Genomic DNA, 14,529 nt, shown 5'->3' with positions numbered 1-14,529 from the left:
AAACTGCCTACAATCTCGTTACCGGAGTTCTCTGGCGATTATAAGGACTGGCTAGCTTTCCACGACACATTTTCCGCGCTCATACACTCGAATCCTGACGTGGCAGATATCCAAAAATTTCATTATCTACGCGCAGCTTTAAAAGGGGAAGCAGCGCAGATTGTTGAATCCATCGGAATTAGTGCCGCCAACTATAAACTGGCATGGGACTCTTTAACCAACCGATACTCCAATGAATATTTACTTAAAAAACGCCATCTTCAAGCGCTGTTTGATACTACAGAAATGGCAAGGGAGACTGCCTCAACATTGCATGCGATTGTTGATGAATTTGAGCGACATGTGAAGATTTTGGGACAATTGGACGAGCCAGTTGATTCATGGAGTACTATTCTGGAGCATCTTCTTTGCACACGTTTACACGCTGACACGTTAGCAGCTTGGGAGGATCACGCATCAACTTTAGACAAGCCCACCTACAAGTGTTTAATTGGTTTCCTTCAGCGTCGCATGCGGGTACTGGAATCGATTTCGGTCAATCAACACCATGCAATTCCATCCGCATCCTCAGCATGCATTGGTGATTCGGAAAAGACCATTCATGCAAATGTTTTGTCTCATGTAGCGACTGAGAATGTTCCGTTTAAATGCTATGTCTGCGACCAACACCACCCCTTAATAAAGTGTTCAAAGTTCGAACGGCTCCCGATAGCCGAGAAAATGAGTCTAATGAATGCCAATCACTTGTGTCTGAATTGTTTCCGTGCCGATCACTATGCGAGAAACTGTACATCCAGGTACAGTTGCAGATTTTGTAGAAGACGTCACCACTCACTCATCCATTCAGCATTTGCCGACAACTTAAGCCGAGTTAATCAAAATACTGTCCCTTCATCGTCAGGAAGTTACCCAGTAACATCGACACAAACGCGCGATGGTCCCATTAATGAATCTTCGGTGTTTTCCGCGACAACTGCCGTCAAATTAGCGAAACCTGGCCACCATTCACCGCTGCCTGATGCCGAGAAGAGTATTTTAATGCTGACGGTGGTTCTGGTTGTAGTCGATCGATATGGGAAGGAACATTTGGCTCGAGCTTTGCTGGACTGTGGTTCGCAGCCAAACATAATTTCCGAAAGAATGGTACAAATCCTTCGGTTAAAGCGAAAAAGGGCGAATGTGCTTATTCAGGGAATAGGCAACCAGCCACAACATGTAACTCAATCCGTTTCCACGCAAGTCCGGTCTCGCAAGGAAGATTTCGCGTTGGATGTGAACTTCTTGGTTTTGGAAAAGGTAACGTCAAACTTACCAGCCTGTGACGTGCTTATTGATGACTGGTGTCTTCCCGAGAAATTATTTTTGGCTGATCCAAATTTCAACAAACGAGCCGGTATTGATATGATTATCGGAAACGAACACTTTTTCTCATGTTTTAAAACAGCTGCAAGAATTGAGCTCTCCAATTCCCTGCCGACTTTAGTGGACAGCGTCTTCGGATGGTTAGTTTCAGGAACAGCGACTGTATTTCAACCCTCACATGAAGTTTTGCATCACTCTGTTACCGCTGTTTCACTTGCTACCCTCGAGGAAAGTCTAGAACGGTTTTGGGAAACAGAAGAGCTGCCAAACCAATCCAATTATTCCATCGATGAGCAAAACTGTGAGCAGTTATATGCAGCGAATGTTGCCAGAGATTCTGAGGGAAGATACGTGGTGCGATTTCCCCGCCACCCCAACTTCGAAGAAATGCTTGGGGAGTCTAAAGCGGCTGCACAGAGACGTTTTGAATCCCTAGAGCGAAGGTTGTACCACGATGACCAGCTGCAAAAAGAATATAGTAAATTCCTTCATGAGTACATAGCCCTTGGACATATGCGCCTGGTTCCATCCCACGACAAATTTGTTTCCAACCAATGTTTCCTCCCACACCACCCGGTTGTTAAAGAGGCAAGCACGACAACCAAGCTTCGCGTCGTTTTTGACGGATCAGCCAAGACGTCATCAGGTCACTCTCTTAATGACGCACTGCTGGTAGGACCAGTAGTACAAGACGATTTACTATCAATCATTCTAAGATTTCGTACATATCCTGTAGCATTGGTCGCGGACATCGAAAAAATGTACCGTCAAGTAAAACTAAATACCGATGATACACCATTCCAACGTATATTATGGCGCTTCTGTCGGCAAGAACCAATACAAACTTACGAACTTCTAACAGTTACCTACGGCCTCGCTTCCTCGTCGTTTCTTGCAACTAGAACCCTCCAACAGCTTGCCGACGACGAAGGAAGGTCGTACCCCTTGGGAGGCCCAGCTCTGCGTAAAGGCTTTTACGTGGATGATTTCATCGCCGGAGCTCAATCAGTGGAAGAAGCAACACAACTACGATCTGAGTTGAATGAACTGTTATCCAAAGGCGGATTTTCTCTGCGAAAATGGACATCGAACAAGCTCCAGGTTCTACAGGGCCTTTCGGCGGATGAAATTGGAACTCACTCATCTTTGAAGTTCGACAAGAATGAAACTGTCAAAGCTCTCGGCATCTCATGGGAACCTCAAAGAGACATATTGAGATTCGATACTAACATCAGCCAGAAAGGAAAGTTGAGAAAGCGAGCAATACTTTCCGAAATTTCACAACTTTTCGACCCTTTGGGTCTGATCGCTCCAGTTATAATACGCGGTAAAATTCTAATGCAACACCTGTGGTTGGAGTGCTGTGGATGGGATGATGAAGTTCCCGAGAACATAGCTACGAAATGGAAACGATACTCCGAGCAGCTACCATTGCTAACTGGTTTCAGAGTGAGCCGCTATGCCGTTCTGCCGAACGCCGAGATTCAACTACACACGTTTGCAGACGCCTCCGAAACAGCCTATGGAGCATGCACATACGCAAGATCCGTCGACACTCAGTGCAACATTTCAGTACAACTGTTGGCGTCAAAATCTCGTGTAGCACCGCTCAAGCGGGTTACTCTTCCTAGGCTGGAGTTGTGTGCTGCTGATCTTGCCGCAAAACTCCATTCCAGGATAATCCAAGCACTGCAGATCAACATCGCCTCATCGTTTTTTTGGTCCGACTCCATGGTTACATTACAATGGCTGAAATCTCCACCAAACACCTGGAAAACCTATATAGCCAATCGAGTGTCGGCTATTCAGACTGCTACCCACGGAGCGCAATGGAAACATGTTGCTAGTAAGCAAAACCCAGCTGACCTAGTATCACGGGGTTTGGAGACAAGTGAACTATTAAACAGCGTAGTTTGGAAACATGGTCCCGCCTGGTTATCCCACATCCAAGAACAGTTTCCTTCATCGAGCATTCCTGATTACCCCAGCGATGGAAAAGAAAGACGAAAGGTGGTAGTTGCTAGCGCCAAAATAGAACCACTGCACAATCCCTACTTTGCACGATTTTCATCGCACAATCGACTTGTTCGCGTTACAGCTTATTGTCTCCGGTTTGCCCAAAGATGTCTCACGAAAACCCGGACGCAGTTATCCAATGAACCCCTACGTATTTCGCTTACAGTCAAGGAGTTGACAAACGCCCAATCGATTCTCGTTCGAATTGCTCAGCACGATGTGTTCAAGCAGGAGATCAAAGATTTGACAAAGGACAGAACAGTTTCCAAGCATTCCTCACTTCGACTTCTCAAGCCTTTTGTAGACCCGGAGGGAACGATAAGAGTGGGAGGGAGGTTGAGATTGTCTGAGCAGCCCTACATTCATAAACACCCAGCCCTTCTACCAAGTTTCCATCCCTATACCCGCCTCCTCGCTAAACACTATCACCTGAAACTTATGCACGGTGGTGGTCGGCTTACTCTTGCTGCCATGAGGGAGAAATATTGGCCAATAAATGGAAGACGCCTAATGAGAAGCGTTATCCGAGGGTGCTACCAATGCGCCCGAGTGAGTCCCGTTCCTGCGAGTCAATATATGGGGCAACTACCTCTAGCTCGAATTACTCCAAGCCGCCCGTTCACTGCTAGTGGAGTGGACTATGCCGGTCCAATATATTTGAAACCTATCCACAAGAGAGCAAACGCAGCGAAGGCATACATTTGTATATTTGTTTGCTTTAGTACAAAGGCCGTTCACATTGAGTTGGTAAGCGACCTCTCCACGCCAGCCTTTATAGCCGCGCTACGACGTTTCATTGCCCGGAGAGGTCGTCCAACTGACATCTTCTCGGACAACGGCAAGAACTTCGAGGGTGCCAAAAACGAGCTCGAGCAACTATACCACTGGCTCGGAGGCAACGAAGGGGAAGCCATTCAGTCACACTGCGCCAACGAAGGCATCAATTGGCACTTAAATCCGCCAAAGGCTCCCAACTTTGGCGGTTTATGGGAAGCTGCAGTGAAGGTTGCTAAAAATCATATGTACCGCCAGTTGAGAAATTCCCGTTTGTCATTCGAGGACTTGAACACAGTCCTGACAGAAATCGAAGCCGCAATGAATTCTCGACCATTGGTGCCGCTTTCCGAAGATCCGAACGATTTATCCTGCCTCACTCCGGCCCATTTTCTAATTGGGTCGACAATGCACTTCATACCAGAAACCAATATAATGGACGTTCAGATGAGCAGATTGAACCACTACCAATCCATGCAGCGTCTATTCCAGCAATTTTGGCATCATTGGCGCGGCGAGTATCTGCAAGAGATGCAAAAATGCACAAAATTAACCGGAGAAAACAATGAGCTACGTATTGGACGCCTCGTGGTTATCGTCGACGAATTTCAGCATCCAGTGAAATGGCCGCTCGCGAGAATTCTCTCCATCCATCCAGGACCGGATCAGCTTACGAGAGTTGTAACACTACGAACCGCTCGCGGCGTCCTAAAGCGGCCGATCACTAAAATTTGTTTGCTCCCTTGTGAATCCTACGACGAGTCTGCAGCAAATGGTTCAGCGCATCGTGACACCAGTGTGATGAGGCCGATAAATCACGATAATGAGCGGACGGCTTCAGTCGCTTGACGTTTACATTGATTTAGTTTTAGTTTGGTGTAGGTGTTAGTATTAGTGTGATATGATGTATTATAGTTGAAAGTAAATATTTCAAGGTGGGGGGTGATGTTCGGGCTCACATAGTAGTTGTGTCAAATGACGGTGGCGTAGAACAGTTTTTGGAAACGCACCTAGCATTTGGCGCAACTCTTAATTGATGACAAACCTATACCGCCTAAATAGCTATTCGAGCAGATAGTTGTATGCAAGATGTGGTACGCGAGGTGTCCACATAATCGCTTAATATATTTCATGGCAGTCCTGGTCCAACCACCGCTGAGTTTCGATCGTAAAATATATTTGAGTCCTAACGCAATAAAGTTTAATTCGATTTCGTGAAAGTTATTTGAATTTGTGCTGAAGATTACGCTCCATCCTCCAGTGATCGCGTTATGTGAATTTATGTTGATCACGTTACGTTACGTTAATTTACATCCGATGCTAGTTAATTTGATCCAGAAGTCTGAGAGTCTGTTCCGGAATTTCCCGCCCGCCGTTTTATGTGCCAGTAGAACCACCCGCCTTCCCGAACCTCATCCAACACATGGTATTCGTAAATTCTCTTCGCCTTATCGTGATTTATTACTTTTTGGTTACTAATGGGTTTTTTACTCAGGATAACGTGACAATATGAACTGAATCGTTATAATAAGACTCATTCGCGATATCTGGTTCTGTGAACTATATCACGCACACTATTTTGGGTTCTCAGTGTACTTTTCGTTTTCTGTCCGGACATCACAATGAGCCTTATCAAATAAATAATGTTGTTCGAGGTTCTAATAGCTTTTTTATATCTACTGCTCGTACCTATTACTGGTCACTAGCATATCTATTATTGGGTATTTCATAAAAAAGTGCATGGAACAAAAATGATTCCACGAACAATACTCCAACTTTTGTGATAGAGTTCACGTAAAAATTTCATTACCATGTTGCATAGAATTGTAAATGATTGGGGATATCTTCTAAATATCACAAGCACGCAAAAAGCTACTAGATAGATCGTAAATCATGTACTAAGAATCATGCACCAGTTCACGAATACATGAATAATATTTTATGATTTCGAGAACTTTTTCACGAAAACGAATGACAAGTTGTAACTATTAAACTTGGAATCATGAACCAGTTCACAAATACATGAATAATATTTCATGATTTCGTGAACTATTTCTCGAGCGCGGATATTGGATCGTAACTTTATTAGGAATCATGAACCAGTTCACGAATACTTGAACAATATTTCATGATTTCATACAAGATTCATACTGAATTTCACGCAAAATTTCACGCGAAATTCAACACAGAATTTCGCGCGGAACCTCGCACGGAATGTCGCATGGAATATCACGCGAAATTTCACGCAGAATTTCGCGCATAATTTCGCACAGAATTTCGCATGGATTTTCAAACGAAATTTTAAACGGAATTTCACGCAAAATTTCGCGCAGTATTTCGCACAGAATTTCGCGCGGAACTTCCCACGGAATTTCGCATGAAATGTTGCACGAAATTTCACACGGGATTTCGCGCGGAATTTTACGCAGAATTTCGTGCGGAATATCACTCGGAATTTCGTGCAGAATTTCGCTCGGAATTTCGCATGGAATTTTACGTAAAATTTCACGCAGGATTTCGGGCGGGATTTCGCTTGAAATTTCGCAGGGAATTTCATACGGGATTTCGAGCGAAATGCCTTGCGTAATTTCGTGTGGATTTGCGCACCTAATTTCATACTGAATTTCACGCGAAATTTAACACAGAATTTCGCGCGGAACCTCGCACGGAATGTCGCATGGAATTTCACGCGAAATTTCATGCAGAATTTCGTGCGAAATTTCACGCAGAATTGCACATGGATTTTCAAACGAAATTTCGCACGGAATTTCACGCGAAATTTCACGCAGTATTTCGCACAGAATTTCGCTCGGAATTTCGAGCAGGATTTCCCACGAAAGTTCACGCAAAATTTCACGAAGAATTTTAGATGAAATTTCTCACGATATTTCGCTCGGAATTTTATACTGAATTTCGCGTGGGTTTTCACACGAAACTTCACACGGAATTTCGCTGGGAATTTCATGCAAAATTTCACGCGAATTTTCAGACAGAATTCCGGGCCGAATTTCGCACGGAATTTTGCACGAAATTACGCGCGGAGCTTCGCACAGAATTTCGCGCGGAAACTCACACGGTATGTCGCATGGAATTTCATATAGAATTTCGCACTGATTTCACGCGGATTTTCTCATGAATTTTCAAACGAACTTTTAAACGGAATTTCGCACGGAATTTCACGCAAAATTTCGCGCAGTATTTCGCACATAATTTCGCGCGGAACTTCCCACGGAATTTCGCACGAAATATTACACGGGATTTCGCGCAGATTTTCGTGCGGAATTTCACTCGGAATTTCGCGCAGAATTTCGCTCGGAATTTCGTACGGAATTTTGCGTAAAATTTCACGCAAGATTTCGGGCGGGATTTCACTTGAAATTTCGCACGGAATTTCATACGGGATTTCGAGCGAAATTGCTTGCGTAATTTCATGTGGATTTGCACACCTAATTTCAGACTGAATATCACGCAAAATTTCACGCGAAATTTAACACAGATTTTCGCGCGGAACCTCGCACGGAATGTCGCATGGAATTTCACGCAGAATTTCGTGCGAAATGTTGCGCAGAATTTCACAATGTTGCGCAAATGTCGCTCGGAATTTCTTATTGTATTTCGCGTGAGTTTTCACACGAAATTTCGCTGGGAATTTCACGCAAAATTTCACGTGAATTTTCACTCAGAATTTCGGGTTGAATTTCGCACGAAATTTCGCGCGGAACCTCGCACGGAATGTCGTATGGAATTTCGCATGGATTTTCAAACGGAATTTCACGCAAAATTTCGCACAGTATTTCGCACAGAATTTCGCGCGGAACTTCGCACGGAATTTCGCACGAAATGTTGCACGGAATTTCAGACGGGATTTTGCCCGGAATTTTATGCAGAATTTCATGCGGAATTTCTCTCGGAATTTCGCGCAGGATTTCGCTCGGAATTTCGCACGGAATTTTACGTAAAATTTCACGCAGTATTTCGCATAGAATTTCGCGCAGAATTTTGCATGGATTTTCGAAAGAAAAATTTTAAACGGAATTTCGCATGGAATTTCACGCGAAATTTCGCGCAGTATTTCGCACAGAATTTCGCGCGGAACTTCCCACGGAATTTCACACGGGATTTCGCGCGGAATTTTACGCAGAATTTCGGGCGGGATTTCGTTTGAAATTTCGCAGGGAATTTCATACGGGATTTCGCGCGAAATCGCATGCGTAATTTCGTGTGGATTCCCGATCAGAATGCAATAACAAGACTATAACAGAATTCAAATTTCGTAGTAGGCTGTGTTATAAATTTGGTCTCGTTAGTAGTTAAAATAACAGAAAATTATAACAAGTTACAACGCGAGATATAGTTTTGAAATATTTTTGTTATGTGTTTCTGATCGGGTTTGCACACCTAATTTCAGACTGAATTTCACGCAAAATTTCACGCGAAATTTAACAAAGATTTTCGCGCGGAACCTCGCACGGAATGTCACATAGAATTTCACGCGAAATTTCACGCAGAATTTCGCATGGATTTTCAAACGAAATTTTAAACGGAATTTCGCACGGAATTTCACGCGAAATTTCGCGCAGTATTTCGCGCAGAATTTCGCGCGGAACTTCCCACGGAATTTCGCACGAAATTTTGCACGGGATTTCACAGGGGATTTCGCATGGAATTTTACGTAAAATTTCACGCAGGAATTCGGGTGGGATTTCACATGAAATTTCGCAGGGAATTTCATACGGGATTTCGTGCGAAATTGCATGCGTAAATTCGTGTGGATTTGCACACCTAATTTCATACTGAATTTCATGCAAAATTTCACGAAAAATTTCACGCGAAATTAAACACAGAACTTCGGGCGAAATTCTTGTGAAAGTTCGCGCGGAATTTCGCACAGAATTTCGTGCGGAATTTGACATGAAATTTCGCGCAGAATTTCGAACGGAATTTCACGCAGGATTTCAGGCGAAATTTCGGAATTTCACACGGAACTTCGCACGAAATGTTGCACAGAAAATTACACAGAATTTCGCGAGGGATTACGCGCGGAATTTCACGAGAAATTTCGAGCATATTCTCGCACGAAATTTCACGCAAAATTTTACGCGAAATTTCACGCAGAATTTGGAGGGAATTCCACGCGAAATTTCGGACGGAGTTTTTGCACGAAATTTCGCGCGAAACCTCGCACGGAATTTCGCATAGAATGTGTCACGGAAAATTGCGCGGAATTTCACAAGGAATTTTACACGGAGTTTCGTTCGGAGTTTCATGGAGAATTTCGCACGGAATTTCACGCGAAATTTCACGCAGTATTTCGCACGGAATTTCGAGTGGAGCTTCGCTCGGAATTTCGCACGAAATGTTGCACGGATTTTCACACCGGATTTCGCGCGGAATTTTACGTAAACTTTCACGCAGGATTTCGGGCGGGATTTCGTTTGAAATTTCGCAGGGAATTTCATACGGGATTTCGCGCGAAATTGCATGCGTAATTACGCGTGGATTTGCACACTTAATTTCATACTGAATTTCACGCAAAATTTCACGCGAAATTTAACACAGAACTTCGGGCGGAACTTCTCACGAAAGTTCGCGCGGAATTTTCACACGAAATTTCACATGAAGTTTCACGCAGAATTTCGAACGAAATTTCACGCAAAATTTCACACCGGATTTCGTGTGAAAGTTCGGAATTCCATACGGAATTTCGCACGAAATGTTGCACAGAAAATTACGCAGAATTTCGCAAGGGATTACAGGCGGAATTTCACGCGAAATTAAGCGTAAAATTTTGCGTGAAATTTCGTGAGAGAATATGCATTTTAAATTTTGCCCGATTTTTCCAGATATCCGTTACACCCCAGCGGGGATACCATTATGCCAGATTTATCTGAAACAGACAGAGTTTTTTAAGCTGGCAGCAAAAAGTCAAAAGTCTTATTCTATTAAATTTTTAAATTGTAGACACACAAAATTTAGGGAATCTGAAGATCAAAATGTATGCCAAATTTTGATAACTTTAAGGTCCCTGTCAAGTGATAGATTTTGCCAGACATTTTTAGTTGAACTGTTAATATACCTATTTATAAAAGTATTACTTAATATAAAATTAAGCTTCATGTGAAAATACTAAATAATTTCTCTGACGACAACAGGACTTCAAATAGAATCCAACGCGAAAATTGCCCTTAACGCTAACGTTGAATTCAACGAAGTGCGTTGATGACAAGGCAATTAACGTGAATTTCAACGTCGATAATGGTGCTGAATTCATCGTCATCGGCGGTAAAATTGAATTCAACGTTAACGACCCTGCTTGGGACAGTATCAGGAACCAGTACCGACCGACTCAAATGGCACGTTCCTCATGTTGATCGGATATTTGTGCATTGCATAGTAGTTTTTTTTTGCTAAAATCGTTAAATTTGGGTCAATGACGTCTTCGGAGGGCTTTATCGACAAAGCCCTCTGATATGGTGTCGTTATTTTAATGATTAATCTCCCTAAAAGTGAGATATATCTACCAACTTTGCTGTAGAGCAAGCTTTTGCCAATAACTTTTCTGACGAAACAAAATCTTTGTTTGTGGATGATCTCTTTAAAGCCAATTCATTAATATAACTTTTGGGAAATCATTCTGACAAATTCGTTATGTTCAGTAAAAAGCTTTGAATTATCACAAATAGAAAACTTTCTACAGGGTGTTTGGTTCATAATTCTCTCGAAGGATGATTGACTGTCATATTTGGAGAAAAAAATCGTTCTACTCATACCATAAAATCTCAACCGTTACAGAGTTATTGAACTTTTTGTGTAAAAAACTTATTTATCTTAAAATACCTCTAACTCGAAAAGTATACTTTGTATTTTAAAACTTTTAGTTCCATTGGAAAGGTGAGAAAATTTTCTATTGAATAGTGTTCTCATATCTTTCAGTTAATTAGTTTTAATTACCTTTTAGTTGTAAAGTAGTTCAAAATTGGTGTTTTTGATGAGGTTTTTGTTAATTTTCTCAAAATAATGAACTATGATTATAGCAATATCTATTATCCAAAAAATGGGTTTGCGGACGATTTATAATTTGTTCTTCAACATGATATTCCTATCTCTTCTCGTTTTCTTGTAATTTCACTTCTAAACTTTTCCTGCACACTCAGGTTTTTTTTACGCGGGTTATACGAGCCGCGTAAATGAAAACCGCGTAAATTTCAAAATCCGCGTAAATGAAAACCGCGTAAATTTCAAAATCCGCGTAAATGAAAACCGCGTAAATTTCAAAAACCGCGTAAATGAAAACCGCGTAAATTTCAAAATCCGCGTAAATGAAAACCGCATAAATTTCAAAATCCGAGTAAAAAAAACCGCGTAAAAAAAAACTTGAGTGTATTTGACTTGCAAGTTCTTAAAAGACTCTAATCTAAAAAATATACTTTATATCGCCATTACCAGGACTTCATTGGAAAGCTGAGAAAGTTTCCTTTCGATGTATGTACAGATATCTTTTAGTTAAGTGTACTAAATGACTTTTTTACTAGTAAAATAACTCAAAATTTGCGTTTTTTGGAGAGTTTTGTAATTATTCTAATTATTAATCAACTAAATTTATCGTCATTATTATTCATTTGGTGCCCCTTAATTTTCTCTACAACTTGTTATTTAACACTTTATCCCTATCGCTTTTCATTTCGCTGCAATTTAATAGTTAACACAGCATGACCTCATCACAAATGTAGTGGGTACGAAATCGTTGTTTTTGCATATGAAACGAGAAGATCAAAATGATTTTGCTTCGAAACTAAAAGAGATAATTGAATGGAGTCAAAGGGAGAATTGTAGAACTTGCTGAAGGTGCATTAATTCCATGATAATAATGGTGAAGTTTATTATTTACTATCTTAAGAAAATAACGAAAATGCTAATAATGACATTTACTTTAAACTAATTAAATTCTAAAAGAATACTAAATTCACTTAACTGAAAGGTACTAATACATTTTTCTTTGCAAAATTTTCCTGGCTTTCGAATAAAAATAAGAAAAGGTACAATAAGTGCCATACTTTTTCAATAAGAGCTAGTATTAGTGAATATGAGATAAAAATATCCAAGTTCAATAACCCAAACACATGAAAACAAGACAAGATAAGTGTATCATGTCAACGAACAAATTATACAACTCTTCAAGACTAAAAATTTGAATTATTAAAATGGTGATGTTAACTATTAGGATTTTCGCGAAATGAACAAAAAATCGATCAAAATTGTTTAATTTTAAATAAATTACTGTGAAAAGGTTATTTAACCTCATTAGCTGAAACATTTGAGGACATTTTTCAATGGAAAATTTTCTCACCTAATGGATCCAAAAGATTTGAAATACAAACTATATTTTTTGAGTTAGAGCTATTTTAAGGAAACAAAGTTTTTAACACAAAAAATTCAATAACTTAGTAACGGTTGAGATTTGTAATTTAATTGGTTTTATGGTCAATATTGAGAAACGAGTCTTGAAGATTTCTTCAAATGCACATTTAAGATTATTTTGTTCGCAAACGCAAAACAGTGAGCATGCAATTAGAGCACGTTCCGGGCACAGGCAAAACGATCTGCACGTAGAATACAGGTGTACCTCGATTTAACATACAGTTTCCGATTCAATCATGTACGTTAAATCGAATTTTATGTAAAATCGAAACACAAAAGAAATATTTGTTTTCGAATAGAATTATTTTTTTTATTCATCGCACGAAATATTTACGAGGATATTACTGATTGCATCCACCTAACAGTGACATAGAAGCCACATATTGACAATTAAACAATTAAATTGTTCTTCTGAACATAAACAACATATTTATCTTAATCTTGCGAAGTATTCGCCAATTCTAACAGATATTCATTTCATAAAGTTCGTCGCAAAATTTTCTCAGAATTCAGGATAACTTATAAGAATAGTGTTATTACAGTATTAGTTATTTTTTTTTTCGCGAGATTTTTTCTAAAATGAACAAAGCTGGATTAACCATTGTGTGCATGAAGAGCACAATGCCTAACTTTAGTAAGTAAGAAAATTTGTGTTTCTATTTTGTCTCATCTTTATCTTGGTAGACCAACCTGTCCGTCAGATAATCGCAGAATTCAAAAAGAGAACACTACTTGAGCTCACGAGCAAACGACTAGTCACGAAATTTTGTAAGTACAGGAGTTCTACTTGCAGAAAAAAAAACAACCAATTAAAGCCATTGTAGCGCTATAGTTCTCCTTAAGGAAAAAGTTGAATCAATCATTTTGTGCACGACATATACAATACCTCAGTTTATAAGTCGAACTCATCAGAATGAATAAGACATTTTAATTACAACACAAAAATATTTAAAAAAAATGTTTAAGGAATGTACGACGAGGAGGTGGAATTCACTAGAATGTTGATGTCACTATTATCGATCTCCAAAGTAGTCGCGTAGCATGTGATGTCTAAAGCCAAGAATTGATCCACTGGTTTCCTGCTCCCACGCTGTAACAGGCGACAAAGACGGAAACTTTTTCTTTTTTTGGATCTATCTCCTTTTTTATTTATTGGATCTATCTCCTAGATTTCTATTTAAACATAAACATTTATTAAAATACTCCTGGGGGCCAAGTATCCAGAGTCTTCGATCATGCCTGAGCCTGAGAAAAGATATTATCTTTAGCAGGAATCGTGCTTACGTCATTTCAAGCTCTAGTTGGGTGCGGTAACATCGAGGAACTGGAATGACTTCATTACAAATTTCCAAAAGTTTCGTAATAACCGCTACAGCCCCAATGACTATTAGTGGGACTCACCGTCCGCCAATATCTCGTCCTCGCCCTATACCTTCTATCAACCATATCTTTCCAGTTATCTATTTTTAGCTTACACATAAAAACCTATAAAACTATTATCAGGAAATAACTTGAACCACAAATTCGTGTATTCATGTTGTTGTGCGGTATCAAAATAAGAATGTTTTTTTTATCTTAGAATCTTAAACACTAATCTCGCGAAAAAACGAAAATAAATTATGTTTCTTTAAGCATTGGAAGTAGATCATAGAATAAAATTGATATTGATTCTTTACATTTCGTGTTAGTAACATTGACATTAAAATTTTTTTTAAAGATTTTGCATGTATGTTAAATCGAGGGTATGTTAAATCGTGAGTATGTTAAATCGAGGTATACCTGTATCAACAACCACGTTGCTAATGATTCGATTTGATTGGGCTTAATTTCAGGAAATGATGTGGAATCCTGTGATTGATGACTAAAATTACTCATTTATTTGCTGTGGTATTTTGAAATTACCTCTAATGTAAAGTTCGACTTCGGCACCCGTCACAACATTCTCAATCAAATCAATCA

The 14,529-nt window shown here is 40.1% G+C and overlaps 1 protein-coding gene across 1 annotated transcript; it reads left to right on the top strand.

The window, feature by feature from the left end:
* The first annotated feature begins 285 nt into the window (after window positions 1-285).
* Window positions 286-5,001, top strand: LOC131680841 (uncharacterized). The gene has a single exon (XM_058961551.1). The coding sequence runs from the start codon at window positions 286-288 to the stop codon at window positions 4,999-5,001; it is 4,716 nt and encodes a 1,571-aa protein (XP_058817534.1).
* Window positions 5,002-14,529: the final 9,528 nt, after the last annotated feature.

The sequence above is a fragment of the Topomyia yanbarensis genome, chromosome 2 (assembly GCF_030247195.1).
Source record: "Topomyia yanbarensis strain Yona2022 chromosome 2, ASM3024719v1, whole genome shotgun sequence".
Taxonomy (NCBI): domain Eukaryota; kingdom Metazoa; phylum Arthropoda; class Insecta; order Diptera; family Culicidae; genus Topomyia; species Topomyia yanbarensis.
This window is presented reverse-complemented; position numbering and strand designations above follow the sequence as displayed.

What these genes read in the sequence shown, in the direction of transcription:
- LOC131680841 (XM_058961551.1), top strand. Translation starts at nt 286, where the DNA reads ATGGCAAGGGAGACTGCCTCAACATTGCATGCGATTGTTGATGAATTT.